The sequence below is a fragment of the Hemitrygon akajei genome, chromosome 14 (genome assembly GCF_048418815.1).
Source record: "Hemitrygon akajei chromosome 14, sHemAka1.3, whole genome shotgun sequence".
Taxonomy (NCBI): domain Eukaryota; kingdom Metazoa; phylum Chordata; class Chondrichthyes; order Myliobatiformes; family Dasyatidae; genus Hemitrygon; species Hemitrygon akajei.
In genome coordinates, this window is record NC_133137.1 from 103,886,487 (window position 1) to 103,909,803 (window position 23,317).

General features: G+C 38.3%; 1 protein-coding gene across 7 annotated transcripts in view; it reads left to right on the plus strand.

Annotated features, from left to right (window-relative positions):
* Positions 1–23,317, plus strand: part of LOC140738877 (acyl-coenzyme A thioesterase 3-like) — a 49,005-nt gene that overhangs the window by 13,114 nt on the left and 12,574 nt on the right. For all 7 annotated transcript variants that reach the window (XM_073066860.1, XM_073066859.1, XM_073066855.1 and 4 more), the window contains exons 2-6: positions 3,554–3,649; positions 8,567–8,773; positions 10,889–10,988; positions 14,758–14,948; positions 22,081–22,256. In XM_073066860.1, the coding sequence (XP_072922961.1) occupies positions 3,556–3,649; positions 8,567–8,773; positions 10,889–10,988; positions 14,758–14,948; positions 22,081–22,256 (768 nt within the window). In that variant the 5' untranslated portion in view covers positions 3,554–3,555. The remainder of the gene's footprint in view (positions 1–3,553; positions 3,650–8,566; positions 8,774–10,888; positions 10,989–14,757; positions 14,949–22,080; positions 22,257–23,317) is intronic.

Sequence of the window (23,317 nt, forward strand, 5' to 3'; positions counted from 1 at the left end):
ATTTACGGACACAGTTCCTAATGCTAGACAATGGCGATTTGATTCTACCTTATTGCAAGATCCGGACTTTATTAAATTTATGAATGAACAGATCGATTTCTTCTTCTCAACCAACTCCATGGAAGATATTTCTTACGGAACACTTTGGAACACTTTTAAAGCATATATACGTGGACAGATTATTTCTTACTCTGTTGGTCTGAGAAAACGCATAAAGAAGGAAGCTCTTTTATTGGTTGATAAAATTAAAGAGGTTGACAAGAAATATTTGATTACTCCTAGTAAGGAGCTTTACAAACAAAGGGTTGAACATCAAACAGAATATAGTTTATTACTTACATCTTCGATTGAAAATCAACTGATGAAGTCCAGATCTAATTTTTATATACATAGTGATAAATCGGGTAAACTGCTAGCTAGTCAATTGAAGAATGCTTTGGTTAAACGTCAAATTACTAAGATCCGTCAGCAGAATGGGGATCTGACAGTTAACCATGATGAGATAAATAAATCATTTCAAGATTTTTATACTTCCCTGTATCATTCTGAATTTCCTCAGGATTGTAGTACCATGTGTGATTTTCTTGGGAAATTGAATTTCCCAAGATTATCACCAGATGATCTTTCAATATTGGAAACTCCTATGACTGATGCAGAAATCAAAGGGGTTATTTCCTCCATGAATTCAGGGAAAGCACCTGGTCCGGATGGGTATACAGCAGAATTTTAAAAATGTTTTTCCGCTACTCTCTCTCCTTGGTTATACAGGGTTTTTGAAGAAGCAATTAGATTGGGCAATTTGCCACAATCTTTTTATAGAGCTTCTATTTCTTTAATATTGAAGAAAGATAAAGACCCTACTGATTGTGCCACCTATAGACCAATATCCTTACTGAATGTAGATTCCAAGATTTTTTCCAAGTTACTTGCATCCAGGTTGGAGAAGGTATTACCCCAAATTATTTCGGAGGATCAAACCGGTTTTATTAAAAATCATTATTTTTTTTTAATGTTAGGAGGTTATTGAATATTGTGTATACTCCTTCACATAATATTTCAGAATGTGTTATTTCATTAGATGCGGAGAAAGCATTTGATAGAGTTGAATGGCCATACTTAATTTAATGTGTTGGAGAAGTTTAATTTTAGTCCGACATTCATTTCCTGGATTAAACTGATTTATCATACCCCAGTAGCTTCGGTGTTTACTAATAATCAAAGATCTCCCTTTTTTCGTTTATTTCGGGGCACTAGACAAGGTTGTCCTCTTAGTCCACTATTATTTGATATTGCTTTAGAACCCTTGGCAATTGCTATCAGAGAATCACAGGATATTCTTGGTATTAATCGTGGGACAGATATTCATAAGTTATCTTTGTATACAGATGATTTATTATTATTTATTTCCAATCCTGAGAAATCCATTCCTGTAGTTTTATCATTGTTGGCTCAATTTAGTGATTTTTCTGGGTATAAGTTAAATCTTAATAAGAGTGAATTGTTTCCTTTAAGTAGACCGGTCCCAATTTATGGAAACTTACCTTTTAAATTAGTTAATGACTCTTTTATTTACTTCGGGATTAAAATCACAAAAAACCATAAAGACTTATTTAAGGTTAATTTTGTACCCTTAATTGATCAGATTAAATGCTTGTTTACTAAGTGGTCACCATTATCTTTATCTCTGATAGGTCGGATTAACGCTATTAAGATGGTTATTTTACCTAAGTTCTTATATATTTTTCAAGCGGTACCAATTTTTATTCCGAAATCTTTTTTTACTAATGTTGATTCAAAAATTTCCTCATATATTTGGCAGAATAAAAATCCTAGGTTAGGTAAAATATACTTACAGAAGGCAAAGAAGGAAGGTGGATTAGCATTGCCTAATTTTAGATTTTATTATTGGGCAGTTAATATCAGATATTTGATATGTTGGTTGAAAGATTGGGATGGATCTTTTAGCCCTCATTGGGTGAGCCTGGAAATTAAATCGGTACCAGGTTTTGCACTGGGTTCTATTTTGGGGACTTCACTCCCTTTTGCTCTTTCTAAATTGCCGAAATGAATTGACAACCCAATAGTTAAACATACTCTACATATATGGTTTCAATTTTGGAAATTTTTTGGGTTGACTCAGTTTGTTTTAAATATTCCTATTGTATCCAATTGTTTTTTCCACCCTTCAATTATAGACCAAGCTTATTTGACTTGGAAGACTAAAGGATTACTACGATTTTCTGATTTATTTGTGGATAATTGCTTTATGTCTTTTGAGCAGTTATTTAATAAATATAATTTGCCTAGATTTCATTTTTTTTAGATATTTACAGATTAGGAATTTTTTAAATACTGTACTTGCTACTTTTCCAAACTTTGTGTCTTCAGGCATTTTGGAGAATTTGTTTGAATTAAACCCCTTTCAGAAAGGGCTTATATCAAAACTTTATAATATAATTATGAAGATACGTTCAGAGCCCCTTTATAAGACAAAAAATGATTGGGAAAGAGAGCTCAACCTTATTATTCCTATTGAGAATTGGGATAAAATTCTTCAATTAGTTATACATCATCTATATGTGCTAAACATTCATTAATACAGTTTAAGGTTGTACACAGGGCTCATATGTCCAAGGATAAATTGGCTCTTTTTTATTCCTATATAAATCCTATTTGTGATAGATGTCATTCTGAAATAGCGTCTTTAACTCATATGTTCTGGTCGTGTCCGCTTTTGAAAAAATATTGGAAAGATATTTTTGATATTATCTCTGCGGTATTGAACATTGATTTACAACCTCATCCTATTACTGCAATTTTTGGTTTACCAATGATGGACTCACTTCATTTATCTTCTTCAGCTTGTCGAATGATTGCATTTCTTACACTAATGGCTAGAAGATCTATTTTGTTGAATTGGAAGGAAATTAATCCTACTGTATTTCATTGGTTTTCTCAAACTATGTTATGTTTAAATTAAAAAAAATTAGAAGTGGTGTATTTGACACTTCTACTAAATTTGAAAAGATATGGAGACCATTTATTCGATATTTTCATATGATGTAATATGACCCTGTTCCAAGCCTATTTGATTTTCCAGTTTTGATTTCATATATGTCAAGAGGATCGGAGTTGACGACACTGATGATTTTGTATTTTTGTGAGATATTATAAACAGCCCTTTTTTTTCTTTTTTCTTTTTTCTCTTTTTTGTTTTTCTTCTATTAGTTATTAGATTTTTAGATTAGTTTTTTGCATAATGATTTTTTCTTTTTTCCTTTTTCTTATTTCTTTTTATTTTATATTATGATACACCTAGGTTTGCCTTGTCTGTATATTGTATCATTTACGATGTGGGAATACTTATTTATACTGTAATTATTGTTCTTTTAATCTTTTATAGTTAGTTGAAATATGTACGTTTGTAATCCCATTATCTATGTACCAATTTTATTTTGTTGTTATTAATAATGATAATAAAAAGATGGAAAAAGAAAAAAGAACATTTGATTCATTTTGCATATTTTCATTAGCATTATTTTTGTTTCAACAGGTATGAAATACTTTTGGATGTTACGGTTTGTACGAAATAACTACTCTAATAGCTCCTGCAAAATGAAACCATCCTTTAAAAGACTGCTTACTTCAGGTACGTTATTATACTGTATGAACTTGTATCTTTTCATTCAAATTAAAAATTGACAGTTCCTTGTTTTTTAATGTTTGTAGTCTGCTCAAGTTATTTGTAGGATGAATCGATGATTGTACTTCTGTGACTAAATAACTTGTCAGATTTCTAGCTGGGTGGAATTAATGTTGCAGTTTTAATGTTAGCTAAGGAGTTGTTTAATGACATCTCTAATCCGAATCAGGTTTAATATTGTCGGTATATGTCGTGAAATTTGTTAACTTTTACAGCAGTAGTACAATACATGGTAAATAGCAAGGAAAAAACTAATTACGTTAAGTATACATGTATGGTTAAATAGTTAAATTAAATAAGTAGTGCAAAAACAAATTTAAAAAGTAGTGAGATAGTGTTCATGGGTTCGGAGAGGAAGAAGCTGTTCCTGAATCGCTGTATGGGTGTTTTCAGGCTTCTGTTCCTCCTTCCTAATGGCAGCAGTAAGAAGAGTTTGTGTGCTCACACACAGGGGGATTGCCTCCATTGTTGGGCCTTCTTCCCCTACTAACAGATCACCTCCAGCAATGTTGGGTCCTTCAGTGCTGAGGTTTCTACCTGGCTTTGGGTCCTTCTTGTCTGATCTGCTGCAGCAGTACAATGTTGCTGTTGGCCTTTATCGCTGCACTTCATTCTCCCCTGATGGACTCGTAGCCCCCAATGTATCGTCACGTTCTCCCACCCACACCTTCATTTCTGAAGAATCTTTATCTCCTTGTCTATATTTGTTCCAGCCGTTGTTATGTAATCCATCCTTTTGGGCGCATGTTTCATCCCACCTCTTGGAGGGCCTTCAGGTTGTCTTCTCTTAAAAGAATCTTATTAGAGACATAAATAATGTAAATGTGTTAAGTTGTTGAGAATTTATGAGGATGATGTGGGATTCTAGCCATAGTTAAATCTTTAGGGAAAATAGAAAAAAAATTGAATTAGAGTGGGATCATAATTCAAATAGTGCATTTTATTAGGAAAATGAATGTTCTCAATGTAGTCTAGTAAATTTTGAACAATTTGTCACAAAAGTTATTAAAATTTCTCAGTATTAGAATGTAGAATAGCATAACACAGGAACAGCCCTTCAGCCCACAGTGTTGTATCAAACTCACGACACGAAATGACTAACTACACTAATCCCGTCTTTCTATACAATGTCTATAACCTTCCATTTCCTGCGTATTCATGTACCTATCTAAAGCCTCTTAATCACCTTTTGCTTGCACTAGTTCAAGTGGTGGATGCAAGCACCCACCATTGTGTATTTGCAAAAACTTGCTTCAAAACACCTCCTTCAAACTTAACATGAGGAAATCTGCAGATGCTGGAAATTCAAGCAACACACACAAAATACTGGTGGAATGGAGCAAGCCAGGCAGCATCTATAAGGTGAAGCACTGTCGATGTTTTGGGCCGAGACCCTTTGTCGGGACTAACTGAAAGGAAAGATAGTAAGAGATTTGAAAGTAGGAGGGGGAGGGGGAAATGCGAAATGATTGGAGAAGACCAGAGGGGGTGGGGTGAAGCTGAGAGCTGAAAAGGTGATTGGCAAAAGGGATACAGAGCTGGAGAAGGGAAAGGATCATTGGACGGGAGGGGGAGGGGGAGGGGGCACCAGAGGGAGATGGAGAACAGGCAGAGTGATGGACAGAGAGAAAAAAAGAGGGGGGGAAAAAACTAAATATATCAGGGATGGGGTAAGAAGGGGAGGAGGGGCATTAACGGAAGTTAGATAAGTCAATGTTCATGCCATCAGGTTGGAGGCTACCCAGCTGGTATATAAGGTGTTGTTCCTCCAACCTGAGTGTGGCTTCATCTTGACAGTAGAGGAGGCCGTGGGTAGACAGATCAGAATGGGAATGGGACGTGGAATTAAAATGTGTGGCCACTGGGAGATCCTGCTTTCTCTGGCGGACCGAGCGTAGGTGTTCAGCGAAATGGTCTCCCAGTCTGCGTTGGGTCTCACCAATATATAAAAGGCCACACCAGGAGCACTGGACGCAGTATACCACACCAGCCGACTCACAGGTGAAGTGTCGCCTCACCTGGAAGGACTGTCTGGGGCCCTGAATGGTGGTGAGGGAGGAAATGTAAGGGCAGGTGTAGCACTTGTTCCGCTTACGAGGAACAAGTAATGGTTTCTTTACGCTTGCAGTTTCTTAACTCCATCCACACAGATTCAACATTTTCTGACCCTGTGTCACCTCTTTCTAAAGATGTAATTCTATGTCTTATCAACAGAGCCACACCACTGTCTGTGCCTTTCTGCCTGTCCTTTTGATACAAATGTTAAACTTCCAAATATGACCTCCTTTCAGCCATCACTGATGCCCACAACATTATACCAACCAATCTCTAAATGGGCAATGTGCTTGTCCACCACCTTCTGAATGCTACACACATTTCAATACAGCTCCTTCAGTCCTGCATTCTTCGCCCTCGTGAATTTTGCCTCTGTGGTACAACTTAACTCTTTGCTCTTTCTGCAGTTGAACCCAATCATTGGCTTGTCCTCCCTTACATGTTACATCATCTACTTGTAAACCTGCTGGCTCAGCTCTATCATCCTGGTTCCCAGCTCCCTGCCATATTAGTTTAAACCACTCCCAACAGCTCAGCAAACCTGCCTGCAAGGATATTAGTCCCACTCTTATTCAAGTGCAGCCCATCCTATTTCTGTCCCAGAAATCTGAATTCCTGTCCCCGCTCTAATTCTTCATCCACGCAATTCATCTGCCAACTCATTCTATTCCTATACTCATTGTCACATGGCACAGGCAGTAATCCTGAGATTAATATTTTTGAGGTCCTGCTTCTCAGCTTCCTTCCTAACTCCTTGTATTCTGTTCTCAGGACCTCCTCCCTTTTTCTTTTTATGTCATTGTTACTAATGTGTACCACAACTTCTAGCTATTCAGCCTCCCTTTTCAGGATATTGTGGACACATTCAGAAACATCGCGGACCTTTGTAACTGCTATTACTAATAAGTCCCCTATTACTGCTGCCATCCTCTTCAATTCCCTACCCTTCTGAGCCACAGGGCTAGATTCAGTGCCAGAGGCATGGCCGCTGTTGCTCCCCCCTCAGGTAGGTTCTGTCCCCCGCCCCCCCCCCACACCTTCCCAACAGTATGCAAAATGGAGTACTTGTTGTTGAGGGGATTGCCTCAAGAGTACTCTCCACTATCTGACCTTCCTTCTCCTGTAGCCTTGAGCTAACTACCTCCCTCTAGCTCCTGTTCAGCTTACTTTCCCAAACAAGCTGAAGGTCGTGGAGCTGCAGCTCTAGTTCCCTAACTCGGTCTCTGAGGAACTGCATCTCGATGCATCTGGTGCAGATGTGGCCATCAGGGAGCTGGGAGTCTCCTGAAAATCCTTCATCTGACACCCAGAACACAACACTGGCTCTGCAGACATACTCCCTATTCTCTCATGAGTCAATTCAGAAAATAAGGAATGATGAACTTACCTACTTGCCTTGCCTCTGCCTGTTCTTGCTGAAGCTTTACGTAGCCGAAGCCTTACACTCTGACTTGGACTACTCCAGCAACTGCTCCCACAGTGACTGCTCTGCCAGGCGGTACCTTTCTTTTGTACAGACAGGGCTTTTAAAGCTCTTCACCGGACTTGTGTGGGATCGCATCTGTTGCATGCACGCTGTACTCCAATCGAAGACCATTGAATTCCTCACTTTTGTGAGACTAATCAGTCTAGTTTCTAGGATTATCCCCATTTCTGTTCTTGATTAAAGGAACAACATTAGCTACTTGCTGAAACTCTGAGGTCTTGCCTATGACTAGAGGGCAGCAATCTCATTTCTTGCCTCTCTCAATAACCTGTGGTACATCCCATCAGGCCCTGGGGACTTGACCATCTTAACGTTCTCATCCCAGAATGCCCTAGCAAATTAACATGCTCTATCCTGATCCTCTTCCTCCATTGTTTTTGTTAACTATTGATGTTGTGTACTTATTTAGGAATTCGTTAACCCCATAAATCACCTTTGGAATATTAAAGCAAAAAGCCTGACCTTTTCTGGAGATAAAAATGAACAGAGGTTAGCTCAGGTAAATTAAGACCCCTGGAGAAAGATTCTCTAAGGCAGGGATTCCCAATCTTTTCTCTGCCATGGACCAATATCATTAAGCAAGGGGTAAGTTTTGTTGTGAATTTTGAGTGATCCTTTGAAGGGAAGGAATGGGGGTGATTAGAAAAGTGATTTTGGAAGGTTGAGGGAATGAAGAGCAAAGGGAATGGTGAGTAGCATGTCTAAGATGGAGATAATGGGATGAGTAAAGAAACAAAGGATGTGTTGAGAAGAAATACAGAATGCAATTGCAGAACTATCAACTGCTGTTGAAGTACTAATTTAATTTAATGTGAAATTCTTCTAGTTGCTTTTGATCTTTAGTACAACTGTATCAGAAGGCAAGGACCAAGAAGACAAAAAAGAAATGACATTGGGATGGAAAAACAAAGCAATGGGGAAGTGGAAGCTTGGGGTCATTATGTAGACTGAACAGAGTTCTTCTCCCTCAGTATTGAGGAAGCAATACAGTGAGTGACAAATACAGGCAACTAAATTGAAAGCTGAAAATCATTGTTTCAAATTCAAAATGTATTTGGGCTTTGTATTATGTGGCTTAGTGTCATGTTTAGCTGGTAATGCTTATGTAAAGCACTGAGGGACATTTAGTCACTTTAAAGTCACTGGATAAGTGTAAGATGTTGCAAATTAGCTTATTGTTGTATTATACCTTATTATTAGACCATGGTGAAAGTTAAATTGCTTTGAAAGGCTGATTTTAAAATTGATATTGTATGTAATATTCAAGAACTATTATCATTACATGGATATACCCATGTACACTCTTTGTTATTTAAATCCAGGTACAGCGATAAATTACAGTCAAAATGTGGCACCCATAATCAAAGCAGAGCCAACAAGAGGACTTGTGGATGAATCAGTCAAGATTGAGATCACACATTTGCTCCCAAATCAGCAGATTACATTGCACTCGAAGCTTTTGTCTGAAGATAATGATTGGTGGATGTCATACGCCCATTATGTCAGTGATGTGGAAGGGAACGTCCGAGGTTTGTGCAGCTGAGCTACACCATGCACTTTTTTGCTTTTTCAGAGCACTTTTGTGTAACAAAAATTTAGGAGAAAGTTTTAACTCATGATAGATACTTTCAGCATGGTTGGGAAGAGGGGACATAATCTATTTGTTCTCAGAAAGTGTGTCAGTAAGATTTCAAATTAGAACTTTTAAGGAGACATCCTATCTACATTGTTTATAGCTTATAGATCCTCCTTGAGATCTGGTGAGCATAATTAGCCAAATAATAGATTTATTGAGCCTGCTGCATCAGCCAATAATTTGGATTTGGAATGGGGTGTTTGTTTTACAGAAGTTAGTCAAGTAGGCAGGAAATAAAGTTAATTTATTTTAAGAGCAAGGAAAAGAATAGTGTAGCTTATTTTTTGATGAAAAGTTATACTCCACAATAATTCTGCAGATGGAGATGGTTACATATAATTGCTGTGTATTGAATAATTTTGTCTTTTGCTCTGTTGTGATCATCAAACACAATCAGAAAGGAACAACCCAGTTGTTTTCATTAACCAGCTATAGTGTTCTCATTATATGTAACCTTCCAAACATGCAATGATGATTCATCCTGGGAAGTAGTCAGTTTTTGTTTTCAGTAAAGTTCTGGTGAGTTTATTAATACTAGCACTAAAGGTTTAAAATTTGGCTGCATTAAGTTCAGATAAGATGGACAGGGACATAGATGGAATTTAATCCTGATGGGTGCAAAATGAGGCACATTGGCAAGACTAATAAAGAAGGGATATTAACAATGAATTGCAGGCTTGAAGAATAGAGGGGCCCTACAATGAGTTTCAGGAATGTTGAAGGTGGCAGCATGTAGATAAGGTAATGAAGGCGTATAGGATACTTGCTTTTATTTGCTAGGGCATAAAATATAGGAGTGCATAGGTTATGGAGCAATGGTATAAAATATTGGTTAGGTTACAGCTGAAGTATTGTGTACAGTTATGATTTGTTTGGAGCACAGGAGACTGAAAGGAGTTATGAGGAGCATGGGTAGCTTTTTTTCATAGTGAGTGTCTAAAATTGCTGTGCAAGTTGATAGGGTTGTTGAGGCATATGGGGTGCTGGCCTTCGTTAGTCAGGGAATTGAGTTCAAGTGCTACGAGGTAACGTTGCGGCTCTAAAATCCTGGTTAGACTGCACGTAGAGTATTATATTCAGTTCTGGTTGCCTCATAGAAAGGATGTTAAATCTTTACAGTGGGTGCAGAGGAGATTTACTAGGATGTTGCCTAGATTAGAGGGCATCTCTTATGAAGATATGTTGAGTAAGCTAGGTCTTTTCTCTTTGAGGATGAGAGCTGACTTGATAGAAGTGGACAGGATTCCTAGATAGATACATGGATTATCGAAAAATGGAGGGTTATGTAAGAGAGAATGGTTAGTTTGATCTTGGAGTAGATTAAAAAGTTGGCACAACATAGTGGGCCAAAGGGTGTCTATTGTCCTGTTCTGTTCTCTGTTCTAAATCTATAGAACTTGGCTTTGAGCAAAAGGTTAAGAGGTTTAGAGGGGATCTGATAAGAGCGTAGTTAGAATCTGGAAATGTGCTGCCCGAGTGGTTAGAGTGGTAAATATTCTTGCAGCATTTAAGATGTTTTTATACAAGCACTTGAATTGCCAAGGTATAAACATTATACATCAGGTTTCAGTGAATGGTGCAAGTGTAGATGAATATTTGATGCTTGGCATAGACTTGTTGCAGTGAAGGTCCTGTTTCTATGCTCTATGATTCTGTCTTGCGTAATCTTTTGCATTAACTATGCAATTAATAAATAAACTGCTGTTTAAGAAACCACAGCATGATGAGACTGGTATGACTATGATTATGACCTCGATTGCAAAACTGGGTAAAATGTAGAAGCCTCATTTGGACTAAATTACTTCACGCAATCAAAGTAGCTTGATCTTAAGGGTTTTATTGTGCGGGAAGCTGAAGGCTTTTCATTTGATGTAATCTGCCGTCAATTCTTTGAATTATTTAGTAAAGATTCATGTAATGCATTCAGTATCTAGAGTAAGTTTTCACTTGGATGGAATTTTTGCATGAGAAAACTTGGTTGAAGTTTTTCTAATGTTATTGTTCACAGTTAGCCATGATAAGTCATGGGGAGGCAGTTACACTGGCCAGGAACCGATGGGCTTCATCTGGAGCATGAAACTTGCACCTGGCAGTCGTGAAGGAATGAGGTATAATTTTTTTTAAAGTCACAGGCATTTATATGATATAGACTAGTCACTCTTTATATTAAATGTTGTAGAGGTTTGAAATCTATTTTTTTATAATCTATTCATGAACTGAGGATGTTATGACATGACTTTAAATGTCCTTGGAATAATAGCTGCAATCCTGGTAATGAAGGTGCTCCCAGAATGCTATAAAGTTGGGAGCTCCAGGACTTTGAGAGAATAATGGTAAAGAATCTGTTATATATCTGGGCAAGCATGGTTTGGAATGGAGTTGTTATAAATGCTATTTCTATATAGCCTTTCAGTCAAGATTGCTCCAGCGAACAATGATTCCTCAGAGGACATCTTCCAGAAAGCCAATCTCTTCAATTATTTTACTTGCTTTACATCATCTGTTTGTTCTTTTTGTCTTGTTGGAGCCTGTGATGTGCACTTTGGAATTTGATTGAGTGACCTTGTGCTCTGCTGTCCTGGAGAGGACTGAGCGCATGAGCTGTATCGTGGAGAAGACCAGAGACTGGGTGCGGGACCATGACCATGACCTCGAAGCATCGAGGCAAATGTGGAAGAGGTCAACAGTTGCTTCCTACGGAGGCCATGGGGTCAATGGTGATCGGTAGCTGGGTTGGCAGTGTTCACTCTTCACGGAAGGACTGAGTTCGTGCAGCCACTCTCCTCAATGCTGATGGAAGGATGTTTTTGAAATTCTGAGATTTGTGATTATTGGACTGTAGTTTATATTAATCTCCTTCAGTTTTGTGTTCTCTTTCCTGTTGCGGGTGGGCAGTGTTACTTTTTGTGTGAGGGAGGGGTTGGGGATTTGGGTTCTGATGTTCTTGAAGGTGTTTTTCTGAGTGGCCGATCTGTTAGCTTTTGTGTGGGGGGGTTGGGGTTTGATTCTACTGTCACTGTTCTTTTTTGCGAGGGAGGTGTTTGGGTTGATAATGTCACTTTTTTTGCAGGGAGGGGTATTGGGGGCTTGGAGTTCTTAATATTCTAGCTGCCATTTTCTGGATGGGCAATCTTAGTTTTTGTGCAAGGTAGGGGGTTTGGGGTTCAATGTTCCAGCTGCTGTTTTCCTTGTAGGCGTTCTGCTAGTTTTTTGTGCAAGGGAGGTTTTGGGATTTGATGTTCCAGGTGCCGTTTTCTATGTGTGCGATCTGGTTTTTTGTGCGAGGGAGGAGAAGGGGATTTCGGAGTTTACGTGTTTTATTTTACTTTTTCTTTTCCATGTGGTGGGGGGGGGGGTGGTTGATACATTTTCTTCCAAAAATTCCCATGTTTTTTCTGTCTTTCAGGGCAATCTGGAGAAGACGAATATCAGAGTTGTACAGTGGCTTGCAAAAGTTTGGGCACCCCTGGTCAAAATTTCTGTTACTGTGAATAGCTAAGCGAGTAAAAGATGACCTGATTTCCAAAAGGCATAAAGTTAAAGATGACATATTTCTTTAATATTTTAAGCAAGATTACTTTTTTATTTCCATCTTTTACAGTTTCAAAGTAACAAAAAAGGAAAAGGGCCCAAAGCAAAAGTTTGGGCACCCTGCATGGTCAGTGCTTAGTAACACCTCCTTTGGCAAGTATCACAGCTTGTAAACGCTTTCTGTAGCCAGCTAAGAGTCTTTCAATTCTTGTTTGGGGGATTTTCGCCCATTCTTCCTTGCAAAAGGCTTCTAGTTCTGTGAGATTCTTGGGCTGTCTTGCATGGACTGCTCTTTTGAGGTCTATCCGCAGATTTTCGATGATGTTTAGGTTGGGGGACTGTGAGGGCCATGGCAAAACCTTCAGCTTGTGCCTCTTGAGGTAGTCCATTGTGCATTTTGAGGTGTGTTTAGGATCATTATCCTGTTATAGAAACCATCCTCTTTTCATCTTCAGCTTTTTTACAGAGAGTGATGTTTGCTTCAGAATTTGCTGGTATTTAATTGAATTCATTCTTCCCTCTACCAGTGAAATGTTCTTCGTGCCACTGGCTGCAACACAAGCCCAAAGCATGATCGATCCACCCCCGTGCTTAACAGTTGGAGAGGTGTTCTTTTCATTAAAATTCTGCACCCTTTTTTCTCCAAACATACCTTTGCCAAAAAGTTCTACTTCAACTTCATCAGTCCATAGGACTTGTTTCCAAAATGCATCAGGCTTGTTTAGATGTTTCTTTGCAAACTTCTGACGCTGAATTTTGTGGTGAGGATGCAGGAAATGTTTTCTTTTGATGACTCTTCCATGAAGGTCATATTTGTGCAGGTGTCACTGCACAGTAGAACAGTGCACCACCACTCCAGAGTTTGCTAAATCTTCCTGAAAGTCTTTTGCAGTCAAACAGTGGTTTTAATTTGCCTTTCTAGCAATCCTACGAGCAGTTCTCTCGGAAAGTTATCTTGGTCTTCCAGACCTCAACTTGACCTCCACCGTTCCTGTTAACTGCCACTCCTTAATTACATTACGAACTAAGGAAACGGCTACCTGAAAACGCTTTGCTATCTTCTTATAGCCTTCTGCTTTGTGGGCATCATTTATTTTAATTTTCAGAGTGCTAGGCAGCTGCTTAGAGGAGCCCATGGCTGCTGATTGTTGGGACAAGATTTGAGGAGTCAGGGTATTTATAAAGCTTTGGCATTTGCATCACCTGACCTTTCCTAACGATGACTGTGAACAAGCCATAGCCCTAACAAGCTAATTAAGGTCTGAGACCTTGGTAAAAGTTATCTGAGAGCTCAAGTCTCTTGGGGTGCCCAAACCTTTGCATGGTGCTCCTTATTTTCACTCTAAAATTGTACAAAACAAAAATAATACACTTATCTTGCTTAGAATGTTGAAAAGAATGTTTTATCTTTAACTTTATGACTTTTGGGGATCTGTTCATCTTCTACTCACTTAACTATTCACAGTAACAGAAATTTTGACCGGGGTGCCCAAACTTTTGCATGCCACTGTACATGCATACTTTGACAATAAAATGTACCTTTGAACTTTTCCTCCAGATCATAATCACGTGTTTGAGAGAGATTATCAATAAAACTTGAGAGCTGCTGTAGTGCATCTTGCATCTGGCAGAATAAACAGGTGTTTTAGGTGCTGGATGCTCCGCTTGGTGGTGCAATAATATCAGCGCCGGACTCCGGAGCGAAGGTTCCCGAGTTCGAATCCAAGTCGGGCTGAGCGTCGAGCTAGCAACTCGGCCTCATAAAAACAAGAATAGCTTGCTACGGAAACACCGTCATGACGGTGCCACGATAACTCCACTGCCGAGTTAAGGGCTATTCTTCTTCTTAGGTGCAGGATAATATGTAGAAGCAGTCAGCATCGCCCTTTGTACTTCGTTTGGTCAAATGCTTCCTTGATCTCAAGGATTGGAACTCAGTGCTTGTTTTCTTTTATCTATATTTGGACTAAAGTTGTAATGGGACCTGAAACTCAAACTGCCCTTATTTCAGTTTTAATGGACAGGGGGGCATATTTTCTCACTGTAACTACCCCATTACCCCACTTACAATATGACTTTGTTAACAACTTATCCAATAGCAGCCTCGGGCTCGTTCTGAAAGATATTATCTTTGTCTTATCCTTCACTTCCTGACCCCCTCTGCAATGCATAACTTGATTTTCTTCACAGTTCTGAAATGTTTACTCTGTTTCCATGCAAGCTGTCTGACTGCCTGGTGTTTACAAGATATTCAGCATCTGCAGTTTTTACAATTATTGGCCTTTTCTAAACTTCTACTTTGACAGTTGCAGGTTGTATTTCTGTGTGTGCCAATTTATTTTTCAGGCTGAGAAAGAAGGATGTGACCACCCCACTTTCAGTAACTGTTTCTGTACACAGTGGATGGATTTCTAGTAACTTTGACATGGAAACAGTACTGGCATCAGTTGTGTTAGAACGTTTTTATATGGCCCCAGGCACCACCAAGTTACAGTTCAGAAATGGTCGTGTTGTTGGAACACTCTTCTTGCCACCAGGTAACAGAATGCTGTGCTGTAAAACAGTAATATTCCATTATTTGCCCTCGTACCTAGCTGGCCATGAGCTTGCCTACTGTTATTCTCCAACCTTTCTCGATACCTTTTTATATAATTTTGAGTTTTTTTTCCCCCTTGTCTGATTGCCTACCATGAAAATCTCAGGGGAAAAGAATTGTTTTGCATAGCACTTACTGTACATTTCTGTCTATCAAGGTGGCTTAAATTCAGTGAATTATATTGAGTTGCGTTGTTTGCCATTATGTAGGAAAAGGCAACAGCCAATTTTTAGTTTTCAATATCTTGTGTTCAGATTTTGGTTAATAGCTAGAATAGTTCTATTAGTGATGCTAATTTAGCAAGGAATGTTTGCTTGGGAGCCTGTAATCTGTGCCTTAGAAAAGGCAGATATCCATCGAACTGACTATGTCTTGGAAGGTGCATGTATTTAACTATTTGTCTAGAATTTCCTATTCTAGAATTCTCATTCTCTGGAATTAAGCTTAAATTTCAACCCTTTTAGGGGAGACACTGGTGCATCTCCTCTTCTTTTTCACCACTCTATAACACATAAGCCCATAAGATATAGGAGCAGAATTTGGCCATTTGGCCCACCAAGTCTGCTGTGCCATTTCATCATGACTGATTCAATTTTCCTCTCAGCCCCAATCTCCTGCCTTCTCATTCTTCTAAACTACTTTTGAGCATTGATCCTTTCCTCAGCAGTCAGTCCCATCACCCCAGGAATCGGCAGGGAACCTTCAGAGTTGTATAGTCTCCTTTTTTATTTATTTATTTATTAAATTTTTAGACAATTACAAAGAATAAATGTGATGATAAAATAGTAAGAAAAAGAAAAGTAATATTAATCCTCCCCCCTTCCCTTAACCCTTATCTAAAGAAAGAAAAAAAAGAAAGAAGAGAAAGATTGCCCGGATATCGGAGGATCCCCACATGCTCCATGGAGTTCAAAATAATTTTAATATTTATTTTTTCTTTCCCCAATTACTTTATAATTTTATCTTCAAAGGACCTATGTATTTAATCCTATCTTTTGTAGGTATGGGAGCCAAATTTTCAAAAATATATCATATTCATTTAGATTATATGTAATTTTTTCAAGTGGAATACAACTATATATTTCATTATTCCAATGATCCATAGTTAAATATAAATCAGATTTCCAAGTAACTGCGATAACTTTTTTGGCTACTGCCAATGCAATTTTAATAAATTTTTTCTGATACTTATTCAATTTAAGTTTCGGTATTGTCCCTTCAATATCTCCTAATAAAAATAATATTGGACTATGTGGGAGTTGTACTCCAGTAATTTGTTTCAATAAAAGTCTTAGATTTATCCAAAATGGTTGAATTTTAAAACAAGACCAAGTAGAATGTAAAAAACTACCAATTTCTTGATTACATCGAAAACATTGGTCAGACATATTTGAATTTAATCTACCGTAGATTTCGCACTACAGAGCGCACCTGATTAAAAGCCGCTGGCTCTAATTTTAGAAAGAAAATCAATTTTGTACTTGTACAGGCCGCACCGGATTTTAGGCCGCAGGTGTCCCACGTTGTAATATGAGATATTTACACAGAAAGATATTACATGTGAGGATTTTTTAACTTTTAATTAAATCCATATGGTAACAAACAAATATATATTGCAAATGCTTTTTTTCGAACCGTGCCTGTAATACGGCTACTTTTAAATATACATACGTATCGGTAACACAAACTACGTTGCATATACTTTTTTACTGAACAGCACGAACAACATTCCAATATCTCCTAGGGACTGGTAAAAATATATATACTGCAGCCTACCAGGAAAAGTTATTGATCGCCTTTAACTTAAAAGCAGCGTTTTCGATCGGGTCTAATCAGCTCGCGTAACGCGATCGGGTCTGATGAGCTCGGCTGATGTGCTCGCGTAACACGATCGGGTCTAATCGGGTCTGATGAGCTCGGCTGATGCGATCGGGTCTAATCGGGTCTGATCGGGTCTGATGAGCTCGGCTGATGCGATCGGGTCTAATCGGGTCTGATGAGCTCGGCTGATGCGATCGGGTCTAATCGGGTCTGATCGGGTCTGATGAGCTCGGCTGATGCGATCGGGTCTAATCGGGTCTGATTGGGTCTGATGAGCTCGGCTGATGCGATCGGGTCTAATCGGGTCTAATCGGGTCTGATGAGCTCGGCTGATGCGATCGGGTCTAATCGGGTCTGATCGGGTCTGATGAGCTCGGCTGATGCGATCGGGTCTAATCGGGTCTGATCGGGTCTGATGAGCTCGGCTGATGCGATCGGGTCTAATCGGGTCTGATGAGCTCGGCTGATGCGATCGGGTCTAATCGGGTCTGATGAGCTCGGCTGATGCGATCGGGTCTAATCGGGTCTGATGAGCTCGGCTGATGTGCTCGCTTAATGCCCCCCACTTTCGCGTTTATCGCAAACATTTCCCACAAGACGCGGCGAAACCGGGTGTGACGTCATAGCATCCCGCGATGTAGTACAGAAAACAAATATAGTTAAAACACTTCTAACTTTAACTAACAAATGAATTACTAAGCGAAAATATTATAAACTAAATAACTGCCATAAAGGCAGCACAATGCTTTTCTTCGAGTGTTTTCCATGTTGATGAGGGTGAGTACAAATGACTGATTTACAATAATTTAATTGTGAAAGTGCGCTTGATTTATCGTACAATTTCATTGGACCTCTGTGAACTACTCATCAATTTTATTGGTCTACTGTTACGAGGCAAAATGTTTTTGGCGGCATGAAAAAAATTTTTTTTTTACATTAGCCGCTCCGTAGTAAAGGCCGCTGTGTTCAAAGCTGATCAAAATGTGGGAAAAAAGTAGCGGCTTAAAATCCGGAATCTACGGTATTTATTTTCTGTGGTGTTATATATAATTGATGTAAAAAATTATATTGTATTAATCTAAGTCGAACATTTATTGTATTTATCATACTATCAGAACATAATCTTGACCAACTTTTTCCATCAATTTTAACATTCAAATCAGATTCCTATTTTTGTCTTGATTTATGAATTCCTGATTTAATTGTCTGTTTTTGAATCAAATTGTACATACAAGATGCAAATTTTTAAATTTTTCCTTTTTGAATTAATATTTCTATTTCACTAGGTTTTGGCATCAACATTGTTTGACCCAGCTTTTCTCATAAATAAGCCTTTAATTGAAAATAACAGAAAAGAGTGTTGTTTGATATTTTATATTTATTTTTTAATTGATCAAACGACATCAATATACCTCCTTCAAAAAAATCACCTATATAAAAGATAATCTTTGCAAAGATTGCAGTGGGTTTGTTAAATAAATCAAAACATCATCAGCAAATAAATTAATCTTATATTCTTCTTGATTAACTCTAAAGCCCCCAATGTCTGAATCTGTTCTGATTAATTCAGCTAATGGTTCTATTGCCAATACAAATAAAGCAGGTGATAATGGGCAGCCTTGTCTAGTTGACCTCGTTAAGCAAAATGGTGTTGAAATCTGGCCATTTGTAACTACTTTAGCTTGAGGATTAGTATTTAAGGTTTTAATCCATTGTATAAAAGATTTTCCTAACTCATATTTTTCCAATACCTTTAATAAAAAATCCCATTCCAATCTATCAAATGCTTTTTTTGCATCCTATCCAAAACTGGATCTAAACAAAAATTAAAGTCTCCACCTATTAATATTTTATCGTGTGCATCAGCCAAGTTCAAAAAAACTTCTTGTATGAATTTTGCATCATTTTCATTTGGTGCATAAATGTTCATAAAAGTCCTTAATTCTGAAAAAATTTGACAATGTATAATCACATATCTCCCCACAGAATCAATTACTACATTTTGTATTTTAATTGGTAAAGTTTTATTAACCAAAATTGCAACTCCTCTCGATTTTGAATTAAATGAAGCTGCAATGACATTTCCAACCCAATCTCTCTTTAATTTCTTATGTTCTGTTTCTGTTAAATGTGTTTCTTGTAAAAAAGCTATATCTCCTTTCATTTCCTTAATATATGTTAAAACTCTTTTTCTTTTCACAGGTCCATTAAGTCCATTAACATTAAAACTTTAAAAATTAAGTAAATTCATAATACCTTGGGAACTCTTTGAAATTCTCCATGTTGCTATGAGTCTCTCCCCAACCATCCAGGCAAAAAAGAAGAAAAATAGAAAAAAGATAACTAATATATAAGAAAAAAAACCAAAATAACCCCCAGTAATGTTGCGAATAAAAAGAACACAACATTACCCCCCCCCCCCCCCCATTTTACTGGTCATGGCAATCGCCATGATTGTACACGTGAAACTCGCAGCCATCGATCAGGAACTCCTCCAGCTCCCCCGCAAAAAAAAAAGAAAATGTATTAGTGAAGAGAAAAAAAAGAAAATAATTAATGTCTCTACTCCCAATTAATACTCCTCAACTATTTTTGTTTTCCTTATAAATGTCCGTCAAGTCCAACCTTATTTCAGTCTTCATCATTAGTTCACTTTATTTCTATAATTCTTTAGTCCTCTTCGTGGACATCAGGTAATTCTTGTACAAATTTCTCCGCTTTCCAGTAGTCAACGAAAAATCTTCTTTCTTCGTTATCCAGGAAAATGATCAATTTTGCTGGGTAGCTCAATAAAAATTTATAGCCCTTTTCCCATGAAGATTTTTTCACTGGATTAAATTCCTTCTGCCCCTTCAGAAGATCGTAACTTGTGTCTGGATAAAAAAAAAATCTTTTCCCTTCTATTATCAATGGCCCATTTCTCTTTTTAGCACCTTGAGTTGCTGCCTTCAAGATCATTTCTTTATCTTGGTACCTTAAGCATTTTATCAAAATTGATCTTGGATTTTGATCTTGTTGAGGTCTTGGTCTTAAAGCTCTGTGTGCTCTTTCAATTTCAATTACCGTAGATTCCGGATTTTAAGCCGCTACTTTTTTCCCACATTTTGAACAGCTTTGAACTTTGCGGCCAATAATCCGAAGCGGCTAATGCATGATTTTTTTCATGCCGCCTCGTAAACATTTTGCCTCGTAACAGTAGACCAATAAAATTGATGAGTAGTTCACAGAGGTCCAATGAAATTGTACGATAAATCAAGCGCACTTTCACAATTAAATTATTGTAAATCAGTCATTTGTACTCACCCTCATCAACATGGAAAACACTTGAAGCATTGTGCTGCCTACTTAGTTTAAACTATATTTGTTTTCTGTACTACATCGCGGGATGCTATGACGTCACACCCGGTTTCGCGGTGTCTTGTGGGAAAATGCCGGTTTGCGATGAAACGGGACGGAGGGAGGGAGCGCATTACGCGAGCGGCTTTGGATCTGAGCGAACTCTGCTTTTAAGTTAAAGGTATCAATAACTTTTCCTGGTAGGCTGCAATATATATATTTTTTTACCAGTCGTTAGGAGATATTGGAATGTTGTTCAGTAAAGAAGTATACGCAACGTATATTTAAAAGTAGCCGCGTACGGGCACGGTTCGAAAAAAAGCATTTGCAATATGTATTTGTTTTTGTTACCATATGGATTTAATTAAAAGTTAAAAAAATCCTCACGTGTAATATCTTTCTGTGTAAATATCTCATATTACAACGTGGGACACCTGCGGCCGAAAATCCGGTGCGGCCTAAAATCCGATGCGGCCTTTACAATTAAAAAAATGATTTTATTTCTAAAATTAGAGCCAGCGGCTTTTAATCAGGTGCGCTCTGTAGTCCGGAATCTACGGTACTTGGCTTCCTTCTTTCATTTCCAAAATTTTCGGAATCCATTCTTGAAAGAATTTTATTGGATTTTCTCCCTCTGTACCTTCCATAAGACCAACAATTTTAATATTATTTCGTCTACTAGAGTTTTCAAGCGCATCTATTTTTTCCAACATCCGTTTTCTTTCTATTGTCCAGGCAAGATTATTGTCTTCTATCTTATCTATTCTTTCAGTGTTTTCTTCCATTTTTACTTCCATCTCTTTAACTTTATTATCCATCTTTTGTTTTTCCACCACATTATCGAGTGTATTCTGCATCCTTCTTGTATCTGTTCTTATAGCTTTTAATTCATTCATCATATATATCAGGATATCTCTTATGTCTCCTTTAATCTCCTCCTCCTTTTCCTCTTCTTCATCCTCTGTATTTCCCAAAGAGTCTGATTCCACTTCCGATTCACTTCCAATTTCACTTCCAGCCGTAGTTGGGATTTGTAGTTTTGTTAATATCTGTTCATGCGTACTTGTTTCTTCGCACATGCATTGTTCTTGCCGTTTCTTCTCAGAGACCGCCGACATTGCTGCAACTTCCTGTCCCACATCATCAGAAGTGCCATACACTTCACCGGGAGGAGATCCAACTTGAGTCCGAGGCTTTGCCGAGACAGTTAGGCCTTTTTCCCCGCCGATTTGCGCAGTCTTCGAAGTAGTAACTTTCTTCTGTTTCGGTTTAGGAGCCATATCCAAAAATAATCCTGAGTTGCTTATAAACAGTTTCTAGTAGGTATTTATTAACTCTTCTTCATTTAAACCCTATTTCATTACTTTTTACGAGGGAGCTGGATTCCCAACATCTCGACCCTACGTCATCACGTGACGCCCCCATAGTCTCCTTTAATAAGGGAACCAAAATTGTACTTCATTGATTTTGAAGTACTTTAGGGCATACTGTGGGCATCTTATGTAAGATGTGTTGTCATGTATGTATAAATGCGAAGTGTTCCATAATATTTGCCTTCATTGTGTGCAGTGTTTGTCATTTAGATGCAGTACATAGTAAGACCATAAGGTAGAAGAGCAGAATTATACCATTTGGCCCATCGAATCTGCTCCATCATTCACCATGGGGATTTATTATCCCCCCAACCCCATTCTCCTATCTTCTCCCTATAACCATTGACACTCTGACTAATCAAGAACCTATCAGCCTCTGCTTTATATATCTAGTCAATGACTTAGCCTCCACACCTACCTGTGGAAATAAATTCCTGATTCACCATCCACTGACTAAAGAAATTCCTGCTTGTCATAATGTTCTACTATATTCTAGCAATGTGTTAACTCATTTTAAAGCTATGTATTCTAATGGCTTATTAGGACCTGGACCATTTCCTGCAGTTCTGGACATGTGGGGTGGTGGAGGCGGTCTTGTAGAATATCGAGCATCTCTTTTTGCATCCAGGGGATTTGCAGCCCTTGCCTTGGCACACACAGGACATAAGGACCTTCCACCAGCACAGGAAATCTTTGAACCAAGCCTTTCTTACTTTGAGGTAAAGAATATTTCATTGGATTTAAGTACCGTAGATTCCGGATTTTAAGCCGCTACTTTTTTCCCACATTTTGAACAGCTTTGAACACTGCGGCCTTTAAAACGGAGCGGCTAATGCATGATTTTTTTTCATGCCGCCTCGTAAACATTTTGCCTCGTAACAGTAGACCAATAAAATTGATGAGTAGTTCACAGAGGTCCAATGAAATTGTACGATAAATCAAGCGCACTTTCACAATTAAATTATTGTAAATCAGTCATTTGTACTCACCCTCATCAACATGGAAAACACTCGAAGAAAAGCATTGTGCTGCCTTTATGGCAGTTATTTAGTTTATAATATTTTCGCTTAGTAATTCATTTTCTAGTTAAAGTTAGAAGAGTTTTAACTATATTTGTTTTCTGTACTACATCGCGGGATGCTATGACGTCACACCCGGTTTCGCCGCATCTTGTGGGAAAAATGCCAGTTTGCGATAAACGGGAAGGAGGGGGCGAGCGGCGGAGCGGCATTAGATCTGAGCGAACGCTGCTTTTAAATGCCGTTTGCGATAAACGGGACGGCGGGGGTCGAGCGGCGGAGCGAAAACGCTGCTTTTAAGTTAAAGGCGATCAATAACTTTTCCTGGTAGGCTGCAGTATATATATTTTTTACCAGTCGTTAGGAGATATTGGAATGTTGTTCAGTAAAGAAGTATACGCAACGTATATTTAAAAGTAGCCATGTTACGGGCATGGATCGAAAAAAAGCATTTGCAATATGTATTTGTTTTTGTTACCATATGGATTTAATTAAAAGTTAAAAAATCCTCACGTGTAATATCTTTCTGTGTAAATATCTCATATTACAACGTGGGACACCTGCGGCCGAAAATCCGGTGCGGCCTTTACAAGTAAAAAATTGATTTTATTTCTAAAATTAGAGCCAGCGGCTTTTAATCAGGTGCGCTCTGTAGTCCGGAATCTACGGTATTTCCATTACAAAGGTGAGGGAGAAGGGCCAGCATCCTGGTGAGGTTGAGACAGCATGCTAATTGGCTGCCGGTCCCTAACATACTCCTG